The sequence below is a fragment of the Hydra vulgaris genome, chromosome 12 (assembly GCF_038396675.1).
Source record: "Hydra vulgaris chromosome 12, alternate assembly HydraT2T_AEP".
In the NCBI taxonomy this organism is placed as follows: Eukaryota; Metazoa; Cnidaria; class Hydrozoa; order Anthoathecata; family Hydridae; genus Hydra; species Hydra vulgaris.
This window is the reverse complement of record NC_088931.1, coordinates 61,277,482-61,292,875: the sequence shown is the minus strand read 5'-3', so window position 1 is coordinate 61,292,875 and position 15,394 is coordinate 61,277,482. Positions and strand designations below refer to the sequence as shown.

The 15,394-nt window shown below is 30.5% G+C and overlaps 1 protein-coding gene and 1 long non-coding RNA gene across 2 annotated transcripts in view; one reads left to right on the top strand and one right to left on the bottom strand.

Annotated features, from left to right (window-relative positions):
• Positions 1-159, bottom strand: part of LOC100199063 (gamma-aminobutyric acid receptor subunit pi) — a 59,172-nt gene extending 59,013 nt beyond the window's left edge. Inside the window, exon 1 of the mRNA XM_065813976.1 lies at positions 73-159. Within this exon, the coding sequence (XP_065670048.1) occupies positions 73-134 (62 nt within the window). The 5' untranslated portion in view covers positions 135-159. The remainder of the gene's footprint in view (positions 1-72) is intronic.
• A 471-nt stretch (positions 160-630) lies between these two features.
• LOC136088892 (uncharacterized) lies at positions 631-15,378 on the top strand. The gene is made up of 3 exons (XR_010642604.1): positions 631-884; positions 1,841-1,883; positions 14,320-15,378. It is a non-coding gene; the product is annotated as an uncharacterized LOC136088892 (long non-coding RNA).
• Positions 15,379-15,394: the final 16 nt, after the last annotated feature.

Here is a 15,394-nt window from a genome sequence, read left to right as displayed (position 1 = left end):
TATTAGTAATAATAATAACATTAATAATGACAACAACATTAAGTAAAAATTTATTTAAAAATAAAATTATACCTCAGCGATATTGTGCAATATGCATATGATGAGATAAGCAAAATCAATAATACTTTTTTCATTTTTAACTAACAAGAAAACTTATATAATACTTATACTGAGTATAAAATATAATAAACCAACAATAAAAAAAAATCTTTTATGTATGTGTAATTATTATGTGTAACTTTCACATATTTTATATTACCCATTAAGTTAAATACAAAATACGTCTTGTGATGGTTTAAACCTAATGCTTAAAATGATTGAACCTTTGGTTCGTATCATTTTAATAAACATTAAGAAACAATACAGAAAATGTTGAGCCGAATTCTTACCAAAAAAAAAAATATTAAAAAAAGTTTTAAAAATAAAATGTCACGACCAACATTTTGAAAATTCAAGATTTTATTTTTTGAATTTATATCAAAATAACGTTAAAAATTAAAAAATTTATTTTTGACCCATTTATAATTTGCATTAAAACATAATTAATTAATTTGTTTGTATTATTACCCCGCGGCGAAGCTGTTTTAAAACATGCAATCTTCGTTGCTCCATGACGCTAAACTCTGCCAAACGATGTTAAGTTGTGTCAAATGATGTTAAATTGAGTCAATTTACGACACGTTAAGTCAAATAACGACAAAGCAAGTCAAATGACGATAGGTTGAGTAAATCCTTGTTGACTTTATCGGTACTTTTATTTTTCTATTTTTTCTTTACTATGATAAACATGAAGTCCAGCATTGTTTAAAGAGGTTATTTCAAGCAATTACGGGTATGGCACACTGAAATTGGACTTAAATGTTATGTCGCAAAAATACAAATAAGTAAGTTATGCCATTATAGGTTATTGTTCAAATTTATTTCAGTATATAAATTGTTGTAGCTTTGTTATAAAGCTATGTTCATACTTAATTGCACTCAAGAAAATTTTTTTCCATGTAAATTGATTTGTTAAAATAGAGAATATAAAGTAAATATATTTTTCTTGACCACAACCTGTTTCAACATCTTGATGAACTCAAGGTATTTATTATAAACGAAGAGCTTGAAAAAACAGTGGAAGAAGCTTCAGTAATACTAATAATTGCTAAGAAAAAACCAATGGTGTTAAGCATATTAATATTACTGAATATAACGCTGAGGTGCGTGAGATAAAACTATCAGTAAAGTTTTTTATAATTTCTTAGTATTTATTATTCGAAATAAGTTTCGGAACTTATATTTTTATTACTATTATTATTATTGTTGTTGTTGTTGTTGTTACTATTGCTCTTGTTATAACTGTTATTATTGTTATTATTACTACTATTATTGTTGTTATTATTATTATTGTTATTATTACTTTTGTTATTACTGTTATTATTATTATGTTATTATTGTTATTATTACTACTATTATTGTTGTTATTATTATTATTGTTATTATTACTTTTGTTATTACTGTTATTATTATTATGTTATTATTGTTATTATTACTACTATTATTGTTGTTATTATTATTATTGTTATTATTACTTTTGTTATTACTGTTATTATTATTATGTTATTGTTGTTGTTATCATTATTATTAATTGTATTATTATTATTGTTGTTGTTATATTATTATCATTCTTTTATTTCTAGTATTCAACCATATATTGTATATACATACATACATATATATATATATATATATATATATATATATATATATATATATATATATATATATATATATATATATATATCTTCTATAGCGTATAAACAAGCACTTTAAGTTATATAGTTATATGTTCTTTTAGATAAAAAGCAATTACTAATCAATGACCGCGGAAATGGAAAAAGGTTTTCAATGTTGTTTTTTTAATCTTTTTTTTTCTCTGAAATAAATTTACTTAGGATAAAACTCTGAATGAATTGAATTGTTATTTTCACCCTCTTGATGCAATTGCTACTGAATGTCGTTCAGCAATGAGGTCTCTAAAGACAGAAAAATGTAAATTATTTAGCAATTATTGTAGTGGTCAAAAATGTTGTGGTTATGAATAAGATAAGGTTTAAAGTTGGCAAAGGTGATCCGCAGGGTTTTGTAAATTTTTTAGAACACCAAAAACTCTCATGGAGTATCATCCCTAGATATCGAGGAAACCGTCTTCATATTCTTTTTCATAGTTTCTTTATTTTTATTAAACACGATGCTGATTTTCTACACTTTCTGATCACTGGAACATAAGAATGTAGTAATTTGAAAGCTACTCTGCGTGCAGCATTTTGTAGATAAGTGGTCCATTTGTTAATGTAGTTAAGTCGTCAATTTCCACAGTACGTAAAGAAAGAGAAATTGTCTACAACATGCTCAAATTTGATCTGTAATTTATTAAAGGTATACTTGCAAGCACCAAATATTAGATAAAAAAGAAAAAAGGAAATTAGAACGAAGACTAAAATTAATGAATTTTTATAAACAATTGTCTACAAAGCAACTGGATGATTTAGATGATGTTATGTTCGAGAGAATTGTAGGTAGAAAATTATGCCATGAAAGGTATGATACCCGGTCATTTGATACCAAGTTATAAACATTTCGACAAGAATTGACAAAGTTATAACAATTTGTGTGAAAAAAAAAAAAAGTTTGACCACAGCTTCTTTAACAATTCCATATGTTCAAAAATCGTCACTTAAAACCTCATAACTTTTTTTTTTGAACTGTTCGATTTTGATAATTTTTTATACTTTGATTCGTAAATAACTGCCTTTAGTACGATTAAGACCAGCATTAAATAATTACTTTTGGCGCATTTTTTATTATTAGGATAGTTTAATGTTATTTTGCCCATCACTTAATCTTGCCCACCATCTTTGATTGCTTATATGTCCGTTAACACACACGCTACATCATCACAAAGACATTTATTTAGAACAGCAAGCCAACCTTTATCAGCATCATAACAACCAACCTCAGAGGAACCGCAAATAAAAAATTATCACTTAAGGAAAATTTGTTGATTTTTGCTAAGTTTTTTGCTACTTAATTTGCCGAATTAAAACCAGCTAATGCAACTCTACCAAGTTAATTAGTTGTTTTGCATTTAGATTATAATTTTATTTTGTTCTCAACATTTTATTCTCTAATTGTAATAACATTTACAATCGTTTGAAATAGTAGAATATGCATAAAGTTATTTTCTGCTCAACCGCCCAAATTAACTTAATCTCGCCCACAGAATAAATATATTATCGTCCAATACATTCAACCTCGCCCGGATGGGCGAGAATAGATGCAGCATGTTACATTATGACATATTTATGAGATTTAACTCTTTCGCTACCAGCAGTTTAAAAAAAACCTTTCGCCGTGACTCCTTTTTAATTAAATTGGGATGACATATTTAAAAAATAATCGAAATTCAAAATCATAAAATTTTGTAAAGATATATATTAAGGACATAAGTTTTTGATTGCTTACAAAGAAGTATATTTTATATGTATTTTTATTCTATATACTATTGAGGAAATTATTTTATAAATTAATTACATTTAAATCAACATTATCATTATCGTAAAATTGAATCCCAAATTTACTTGACAAAAATTGATGATATCCACGTTAATGCATATTTGATTGCCTTCAAAATAATACGCTTCCTATGTGTATTGTTATACACAGTTGTGTATAACAATACACATAAAATAATACGCTTCCTATGTGTATTGTTATATTACAGTACTAAGGCCCTGCGTTGAATACTGAGTAATTGTGTAAAAAGATAATGCTCGTCAAAACACTATAAATGCACAGGGTAAGTTCATTCCACCCCAGGTTATAGTGAAGGGAAAGACATTCAGGTCTTAATTGGGTTTTAACACAGAGACCGCGCTACCGGAAACAAATTGGAGCTGGTCCGAAAGTGGTTGGACTAAACAGGGGCTAGCAAAGCTATGGTTTACCAAGACATTTTTAGAAAACATTGGTCCACAACGTCCTCAGTTATTGATTTCGGATGGACATGATTCTCACAACTTCATTGAACTAATTGATATTGCTATCCAGAACCAGATAAATATAGTTGAAATGCCTTCACACACATCAAACTGGCTTCAACCATGCAACCACACCATATTCAAGCCATTTGTTTTTATATATGTGCAGGTGATGGAGATGAGGATGTCTCAGCATATCCTAAGGCCACCGCACTGAAAAAAAAGATAGCAAGCAGACAAGGTCAGATAAAATACTTCGTTTTAACTTCTCAAGAAGCATACGCAGCAAAGCTGAAATATCATCAAGACAAATTCGAACAGGAAAGAAAAAAATGCGAAAGAAAACAACTGCGACTTATCAATGCTGCTAAGCGACTCAAAGAAAAAGAAGAAAAAAAAAGTATTGGCTGAGAAAAGAAAATTAGAAAATTGTGCCAAAAAGTCTACAGCAACAAAAAAAAAAAGAAGTTCAATTCACTATCATCTTTATTGCAACCATGGGTTGGTCCCGAGAACAATACTGACTAATATGTATTAAATATTTTAAAATCTTTTTCATATAATAAAAAATGCATACGATTTCGTATTATATGTATAAACTTTTTTTATTATTTTATTTTAAGAATACTCTAATGGCCTTATGTGCGTTAAGACCTAATGGTCTTATTAATTTTGTGATAAGACCCAATGGTCTTATCACAACGCACCGCCACTAGGGCATAAGCATTTAATGAGTTGGTTCCCCATTTCAAGCCTAACCGATAACATATAATTGTTTCGAGCAGGATTCGAACTCGTAACCCTGGATCTGGATGGGACTCGTAATACAATTACGAGTCCCATCCAGATCCAGGTCAGAATTTAGGAAGGGGTGAAAGTTCGCATTCACAAAACCCCATGGTTTTTTTTACTTTTCTAATTAGTGCAATTGAGCATACAAATTAACTAACGAGATTTAATCTCACCAACCTGTATATAACGTCACCCTAGGCGAGAATAAGTTCTTTTTAAAAGGCACACAGTGGGCGACTTTAAATCAACATGGAGTGATTGAGTTCAAATGGGCGAGATTCAGAGCTTTTGACACACAGTACAGTTTTTAATAGTAATGCCAAACACTTTTAAAAAGTCTGCAATAGTCTGCATAGTTTTGTAGCTGAAAGACTAAGCTATTGAATGATGTATTGTGCAGCAGTGTAGGTCTACAAAATGCCTTTCAACTGTAATTTTAGTGTGGATGTGGGCGAGGTTTGATTAAGTTACCCTAGTAATGTTTTTTTTTTCAAAAACATTGTCCTGAAAAATAGTGGTGCAATGACCCCCCTCCTGACTCCCCGGTGTCGACGGCCATGTTTAAAAAAATTACACTGGTATCGAACCATGCTTGGTTCATGCTCGGTTGGCATGTTATTCACATATGTTAAGTTGCAGAAAGCAAAATCAGAATTTTTAAAGAAGAGAAGAAATTATTTCGAAAAAATTTAATGACAAAATTAATTACGTATATTTTTATCATTGTTTGTATCTCTATTTTTATTGATAACAGAGAGAATATGTTTAATAATGTTTAATCTGATCGTTTTGCAAATTTAGTCAAAATGATTGGTTTTATTATTGTAACCTTATATTATACCAATAAGGAGAGAATATATATAAATATTAAAAAAAACTTTGGAGTAAATTAACTAAAACTATTTTATTCTGTGGTCTATATATATATATATATATATATATATATATATATATATATATATATATATATATATATATATATATATATATATATATATATATATATATATATAAATATATATACAGTATTGGACAAAACATTTGCAACCAACATCGAACAATGCTAAAAAGTGTTCCTAATTTTACATGTCTTAAAAACGAAACTAACTATACTACCACAGCAAACAGTTCAAGAGTCAGGAGTCATAGCATGCCATGACATGAGCAATCAGCTGACAGGTGACAGCACACAGGCAGAATTTCGTTGACAAGTGCCATTTTTTAGCGGACAAAACAAGTGCAACTTTTTTGGTTTGTTTCATTTTCTTAAGTCTGGTCCGTGTCAACGTCACGGAAGTATTTTAATAATTAAAGGAAGTATCCAGAAGTTTCCAGAAGCATGCAGAAGCTTCCAGAAGTTTCCAGAAGAAGCATCTGGAAGCATCCATTAGCATCCAGAAACATTCAGAAGCATCCAGACGCATCCAGAAGCTTCCAGAAGCATCGAAAAGAAGCATCTAGAATCTTCCAGAACAGGTTCACACAGGTTCATTTTGCTATATAAGAGACATGTAAATCGACATCTAATTCAGTCAGTATATGGAAGTCAATCAGTCAGTATTATCAAGACAGTTTATCGAAGTGAGTTTTATCAAAGTGTTTTATCGAAGAACATCAATACAAGAAGTGAAATACAACAAGTGTTTCTTTACATCAATACAGTTCACATCCAACCAAGACGTTGTGTTCCACAGAGCATTATTGTATCATCACAAGGTAAATGTAATACGGTAAGCCTTGAGAGGCGTGATTATTTCTTTTTATTATTTTTATGACTGCAAGTGCAAAAATGGCTCCCGACAGTTTTGGATTGGAACTAAGAAAGAAAATTATTGGCGATTACGTAAGTGGAATGTCACAAAAAAGTATTTGTGATAAATATTGCGTGAAAAAATGGACCGTATCAAGACTATGTTCCAAATATCTACGGGGAAGTTTGCAGCAGATAACAAAAGTGGAAGACTGCGTTCCATCACTTCTAGAGAGGATACTATAATCGTCAGATCCATCAAGAAGGATCCCTGGATATCATCAGTCGAGATACAAAATCAATTAGAGCTGCCTCTATCGGACCAAACAATCAGACGACGTGCTGTTGAAGCCGGATTGTTTTCTCGACGCCCTGCAAAGAAACCGCTGATTTCACTAAAAAACCAGAAGAAAAGACTCCTGTTTGCTACATCTCATATTGACTGGAATGTGCAGAAATGGCGAACTGTCCTGTTCAGTGATGAATCGAAGTTCAACATCATTGGGAGCGATGGCATTTGCCGTGTACGTCGACCGGCCGGAAAACGCCTCGATTTGCGTTTCTGCCATAAGACCGTGAAGCATGGTGGAGGCAATGTAATGGTCTGGGGGTGTTTTTCTTCTAACGGTTTAGGTCCAATACATCGAAACGATGGAATAATGGACCGTTTTATGTATAAAAATATCGTGAAAGATGTTATGTTACCTCATGCTGAATGGAAAATGCCAATTAAATGGGTTTTTTAGCAAGACAACGATCCGAAACACACTGCAAAAGTAATCAAGCAGTGGTTTCAAGACAGCCACCTATCGGTGATATATTGGCCGCCTCAATCTCCGGATCTCAACCCTATCGAGAATCTGTGGAAGATCGTCAACCGCAGAATTAATTGTGAAGGTGTTCGTAATAAGGATCAACTGTTTGAACAAATCCAAAAGGCCTGGGCAGCGATTCCACAAAGTTTCATTAATCACCTGATCGAATCTATGCCTCGAAGATGCAAGGCTGTGATCGACAACAAAGGATTCGCCACGAAATATTGATAGCGAATTACGGCTTGGTCAACATTTTGTTGAGTTGCACTTGTTTTGTCCAGAAGGAAATCAACTTTTTTTAATACTTTTGATTAATTTATTAATTTTCGTGTACAAATTTGTCTCTAAACAGTTACATAGTTATTTCTCTAAATTGAAAAAATGCAGCACTTTTATATAAAGAAACTAAATTAGCATTATTTGGTTGCACTCGTTATTTCCGATACTGTATATATATATATATATATATATATATATATATATATATATATATATATATATATATATATATATATATATATATATATATATATATGTATATATATATATATATATATACATATATATATATATATATATATATATATATATATATATATATATATATATATATATATATATATATATATATATATATATATATATATATATATATATGAAGACTACACGGGAAAAAAAAGGCAGGGTCACATTTTTCATTTTGAGATAATTCGTTTTTTAACTTTTAAACCTATATAAGTTTTGAATTTTTAGGAAAAATGTGTGCATTTATAAAGTATATTGCAAAAATAACCATTTTTGTATGCAATTAAAGTTATATATTCAATTTAAGTGTAATAATTTTCATTTTAGACTTTTTTTTTAAGTGAAGTTTTTTTTGGACTCTGCCGTTTTTTCCCCTGTACAACGTCATTTTTAGTTTTTAGATCAAGTAAAAAGTTAAATTATTAATATTTTCATATTAGTTTATAAATAAAATTAGGCAGGAGCTTTTTTATCAACCGACTTTGCCACTGGAATCTAGTATCGACCTTAAAACAATATTGGGCCAGTATAAATTAAATGTACTTTTTTGTTGTTGATGACAAAATGCAATTTTTCTTTTTAATTCTAAGGTTTAAAGCTTTGCCCATACAGATTTCACAAAACTGTATGTACAAACAGGTGTTTATTGCAGGCAGTGGTGGATTAAGACTTTTCGGGGCCCGGGGCTATTTAAAAGTAGAAGGCCCCGTTCCACTAACAACGACAAAAATGAGTAAAACAAAGACTTTCTTGAAAACGCTATTACTGATATTTATTTATATACAAATTTTATATATATTTTATCGAATTAAGTTGAGTGATTTTTTTCTGTTTTTCTTCCCCGAAAACTCTGCAATCACATCGCTGAAATCCAAAGTTTCTAATAATTTTGACTCAATAGTTAATCTTGCTATATTACTTAAACGACTATGGACCATTGTTGATCGGTGCATGTTCTTAACTCTTTTAAGAGTAGAGAATGATCTCTTAGCCTCGCAATTTGTTATGAGAATAGTTAGAAACAAGCAATATGCTATATAAACATTTGGAAATACATCAATAATATCGGTTTCAACAATCCAATTTAAAACATGCAGAGGAACCAATGTGTTTTCAGTCTAAGATTTATTTTTTTTATGCGAAAAAAACCCCGGAGGCTGCAACTTTAATAATGTTACAAATTGTTCTATTTCAAATATGAAACTATCTTCTAAATCATTTGAGTACACTTCTACAATTTTTTTCGCGCCAACTTGCAATTCCATGGTACTAATAGTTAACTGCTTCGATAGAAATCCAAATAACTTATTTACGTAGTTGTAACCATCACTTCTTATAGTTAATTGCGTCACAAGTTTGTCAATAATGACAAAAAATGTATTCACTCAAAACTTGTCGGATACGCTTAAAGAATCAACTTGGTTTTCTCCGTTGCTCAATTTATTAATTACCTTTCTTTTGTTCTTATCCGAATAGTCTTTTTCAATAAACGAGCTAAGTTTTTTTGATTCATTCTCAAATCTCGTAAAGTCGTTTCGTAAGTTTTTTACAAAGTCAATTAGTGAAAGTAACATACTGCTTGCTGTATGCAAATCTAATTCAACTTCTTGAAGAAATTTGCTAACTGCATTAAACCTCTTAAGTATGTGATACCAAAGTACAGCCATGAATGCAAACTCTAGCTTAGTGATCTTATCTAATAAACACAAAGCTTCATAACGAGTATCAGATTTTTCTTCTGTATCCTCAGCTATAAGACATAGCGCTGCATGAATCCCATCAAAATTTTCTACTAAACTTTTTGAAGCATCTGACCTACATGACCATCGTGTATCTGATAGGCGCTTGAGTGTAGCATGATTTCCTTTCAATAAATCCCATCTATGTGTTGAAGCTACAAAAAATGAATACAAACTCTGGAGAACGCCAAAATAGTTGATAGAATTGATGCACTCACTGACACTGCACTGCCCTACTAAATTTAAAGAATGTCCAGCGCAGGGGATATAAAAAGCTAATTCACTCCGCTCTTTTAAACGTGCTTGTAATCCAGACTATTTACCAGACATTTTGCTTGCATTATCGTATGCCTGTCCCTAAGAATTGGTTATATCAATACCATATCTTTCCAGTAGATCTAAAATGTCAATAATCAAAGATTTACCGTCGTGGCTTTTAATTTGTAGAATACAAAAAAATCGTTCATACACGTGGCCATTTAGATAATAACGAAATATCACAGAAAGTTAATCCACGTGAGAAATATCAGGAGTCGAATCTACGATAATTCCCCAGTATTTTGCTTTTTTTTATTTTGGTAATAATGTGCGTTAAAACCTTTTGAGACATAATATCAATTAGCTCTTCACAAATAGTTTTAGACAAATAATTTACGTTACCTTTGCCTTTATTTGAAAAAGTGTCAATGTGTTGCTTTAAAACTGGATCAAATTGAGTAAGCAGTTCTAACATGCCTAAGTAATTTCCGTTATTTGACGATCCTATAACTTCATTATGGCCTCGAAATGCTAAACCTCTTCCGGCTAAAAAACGAATAACCGCTACTATTCTATTTAAGATTGCAGAACAATAATTAAATTCACTTTTAATCTGGCTTACCATATATTCATCGACATGAGTATTTTATTTTATGAATTCTATCCACTTAATCGTACATTGAATATCTTCCTTGCTGTTTTCGTGGCCGAAAATAGTTTGTTTAGCTTTTTCAAATTGTAAAAGCCACTTTTGACAAATACGTTGTCGTAATCGATTGAAAACAACTTGCAAACATAACAAAATACACATCCAGTGGATTCAGAAAACATTAACCATTTTCGGTCACACTTTTCGCCATTATTCATCACTTTTTGAAAATATTTAACCGAATAATATCTGTACTGGTTTTTGAACATCCGCTTCGAAGATTCGAAATTAGAGTCTTTATTTTGAAAAAAAGCATACTCCTTGTTTAAATACTTCATACATTCATTTTCCTTTAATTGTAATGGCTATAAAGCAGGGTCTTCGCGTAGAATGGTATCTAGGAAAAAAAATCGTGATAAATAAGCCTAATAAAAAAATAATAAGTGACAATTTATAGAATAAAAATATGAACTGCCTAAAAAGTAAATCGTTTGTTTAGCAGATGTTAGAAGTGTCATTAAAGATAGTAAAAATTGGAGTACCTGAGTCAAGCTCATTATGCATTGTAGATTCAACACTTTCAACTTCTTGAATTTCATTTAAAGGACCTTGGCAGGCTATCTCATTTTCCATGTTATTGTTTTCATCTTTTCTTTCATTGTTTTTATTATTATCTACAGTTTGTGGAAATTGCATATTAGTTTGGTTTGATGAAAAAAATTTGTCATTTTCAGAAGTTTAGCTACCATTTCCTCTCTCTTTCTCTTCTTCGATCTTCTTTTAGAAGCTCCACTTTCATATTTTCTAAGCATTTTAATTATAGCTGTATAACCTGAAAAGTGTTCACTGTTCTTCTTTTCTCTTTCACGAATTTAGCGCTTCAGCTATTAAATGCATTCACACAAGAACTCTTTTGTGCGGAAGTACATAAGAATTGTAGAGTTGCAATCGTTAATGCATTTTCAATAACAATATAATTATTCAAGTCATTAATAATTTTCCGAAGGGAATTATTTTTATAGCAATTTGTACAAATGTTACATTCAATTATTGCTATAACGCGCTGCTACCAATCTAGTAATTTTTTTTTTGTAGAAGTAGTTGCGCTCCTTCGTAGTCAAAGACCGGAAAAAATATATAATGCAGCGTTTTTGTTTACAGTTATTTTATTTTTGTGCTTTTGTTTTCAGACAATTTAGTAAATTTAACTTTGGCTCTTTTAAGTTAATAAAAGATTTAATTTTCAGAGTTAATAAAAAATTATTTACTTTGAATCGGGGCCCCTAAAATTGTGGGGCCCGGGGCTACAGCCCCCCCTAGCCCCCCTTGATCCGCCACTGATTGCAGGAAGTCTTTCCTGATAATAAATGAGCTTTAATTTTTAATGGGTAAATACAATGTAACCAAAAAGTTAATATTTATGTGTATTCTCAATTTTTATCATAATATCAATATCTTGTGATTATTAATTATATAAATTGTTTTAGTTAAAATGCAGAGAAATAAAAAACAAATTAACTTTTAAAAATCTTTCAAGAAATAATAATAAAATAAAAAAAGAAAGAAAGGTCAAACTATAAACGAAAAAAGGTGTCTATTTATTCATCATCTTCAGCGTCAATATTTTCATGAAATGTCTCGACAAGCTCCTGATTGTAAGGCAGAGAATCATAAAACTTTGTATTGGATGTAAACTTTTTTAATACTTGTAGGTCTCTGTACTTTGCCTCGGAGATACAAAGTTTTGCATAATATAGAATCGGGATCTCACCTTTTGTAGCATTCTTCCTATTATTTCTTAAATTTGTTTTTAACAATAATCCATTCCACGAATTACGATGAAATATAATGCCTGTTGAGTCTCCTCTAAAAAAAAATTTCCCGAAGGGGACGTGTTGGAATTGGACATTTGTTGTTATAAAACGGTCTTATAAAATCAGTTATATTTTTTACCATAGAAAAATTTATGAATGTGTTAATCCAATCTGATGGAATACATGCGGGTGTTTTGCAATTAATTAACCCCATATCTTTATCACATTCCATGTAAGAATGTCCACTTTCTGGATACATAAACTTTGATAAAGTCAAACCTTTTTTTTCATGAATAAGAAAATCCATAAAACGAATTAATGTATAGTTTTTGTTTTAGCCGGCACATGAATCACAAAATAGCTCTACAGATCGAATTTCTTTCTCTAAATGTTTCATAAAAAAATCATATAACATTAAAGTTACCTCATAAGCCCCTTTTCTAGCAATAGTTTCATCATAACAATACAAAAAAACTTCATTACTTCAAAGCACGTAAATATTAAATGAATAAAATGCCAATTTTCTTCTGTAGTAAAAGTAATTGGTTGATTGATTTGGTAAATTGAGATTTTTTTGGAAGTCAAAAGAAATAGACTCAAATCTTTGTTCCCTTTTTACTTTAAATTGTGTATTTCGTTTTCTAACATAAAATGTTTCTGCATCTTTGTGGCGTTGTTCTTTCTGTAATTCTATCTCATCTAATTGTTGTTTAAGCTTTTTGAATTCTGAATTAAGAGAATAGTGGGACTCTCGACCTCTGAAAGAAGAAATGTGATCACATATTTTATTTTTAAGTTCTGGAGTAAAACTTTTATAATGATTTTTGTGTTTCCCTCTTTAATCGTGAGGTGAGTGACCTACATAATGAAAAAACGTAATTTGTATATATGATTAGAGTTATTGAAAACTTGCATTAAGAATAAAGATTTTATAATTATTAATGTATTCAATAAAAAATTATAATTTGCCTGTGGTTTAAAGACTTCTTTTTATTGTCTCCAATCTTCCTTTCTTTATCCCAAAGATTGAAGTAAATGCAGAAAAGCAAACATGAACAAAGAAACTCCTACTCGTAAATACCTCTTGATTTGTAATAAAAAGACTTATATTGGTAGCTCTAAGTCCTTGTTTTTCAAAAACAAGGACTTAGAGCTACCAATATAAGTCTTGATAATTCAAAAGATAAGGAAAGTAAACTTGGTTGATGTCTTTTAGTAAGTGCCGAACATGTAAATGTTCACAAATGTAAATAACATTTTTAAAAATTAGTCGTTCGGGGAGGTAATTTTTTGTATAATGAAGAAAAGAGATTTCATTCCATCAAACTTTAAATATGCATCAAATCGTTTATTTGATTTGAATTCAAATACAAAATATGATATTGTGGTTGTAAAAGCTAGAAAGTGTAAAAAGTCAAAACTTTTAAAATGTGGCCCTGCCGTTTCTTCCCGTGGAGTCTTCACACACACACACACACACACACACACACACACACACACACACACACACACACACACACACACACACACACATATATATATATATATATACGGTAATACTGCAGTTAAGTGGCGTAAAACAATTTGATATTTTTGCTTTTAGCGTTCTCGCTCACAGAGGCTAAAATTTTTTAAAACAGTTATAAAAACCAAAGTAGATAAATTTAAAAGTAGTTATTTTTTAAATACGTTTTTGTTTAATATTTTTGTTTTTTGTTTTTATTGTTGATATTTAATTATTTTATCATTTATATTGTTAATATTTACTTATTACATTATTAATTATGTAAAGAAATTTAAATTTTTATATTTTATGATTGAATAATTTTTGTTTGTTTTAGACAAATTTCTTATTACAATTATAGAATATAGGATACTACAATTATTGTTCTTGCTAATATATTTTTAAAAATAATAAAAAACAATAATTGAAAAATTTTATTTATCAACTATAGAGGATACTGACGAGACACTCAAGATAGAAACGCTAAAAATATTGGAAACTCTTTAAATGTTTGACGCCAGATAAATTCATGAAGATGATGTAAACAAGACTTCACGCGTACCAAACTGTTGTCGAAGTTTACGTTTAACACGCATCCAAAGGTTTTTGAAGTTTTGTGTATGAACATCGCTATCAAGGGGATTAACAAAACTGCGTTCATGCACGACAACTGAATGAGAATATATACCATCTTGGAGGTTATCTAAACCAGCATAAGAAGCTTAGTCATCGGAAACGATATGACTTCCTGGCAAATAAACCTTTCTATAAGATTTTTGAGAGTTTGTGCATTCCGATTGGGAAATCCAACTAAGAAGCACTTGCATGGCTCTCTTTCGATTCCACCAAATACCCAATAACCTGGGCGCCACTGCCCACGATAATAATTACGGTGAAAGAATTTAGATTCGTCAATTTCCACTACAATTGGTGCCCCTACAGCGTTAATATCCCCTATCATTGTTGAATTTGTTTCCAGGTAAACTTCGCAGACATCTCGGCAAAAGTTTCCCCAATCACCAAATGTATGGCTAGCGTCATTCATACAGGCTTCATGTTGTATATCGCTCTGTAACATATTCCGACTCCACCCATAAATATAACAAACCAATTTTTGAAGTGTCAACCTACTTTGACTGAAGAAGGATCCCTCTCTTACACTTCGCCGCTGTTTGCAACCTTTACAATACCATCGGTAACCATCCGCAGCATTTTGATTTGCGTTTAACCCAAATTGACGTTGGCACGTATCACCGTACATACTATTTTTTATCAATCTGCGCTTTGCTAGCCACTGTAAAGCAGATAATGGTTGTTAATAGAGTAACCAAGCTCCATTAAACACCAATTTTCTTGCAACACACGTGGTTTAGCCAGGATTTCATCTTCAGCAACAATAGTTGTTGGAGCACTTGGTCTCCCACAACCAACACGTTGCATAGCCATCTAAACAAATATTTACCATGTTATCTAAGAATAACTATTTACTTAATATAAACAATTTATTCAGTGAAGAATTAATTTAT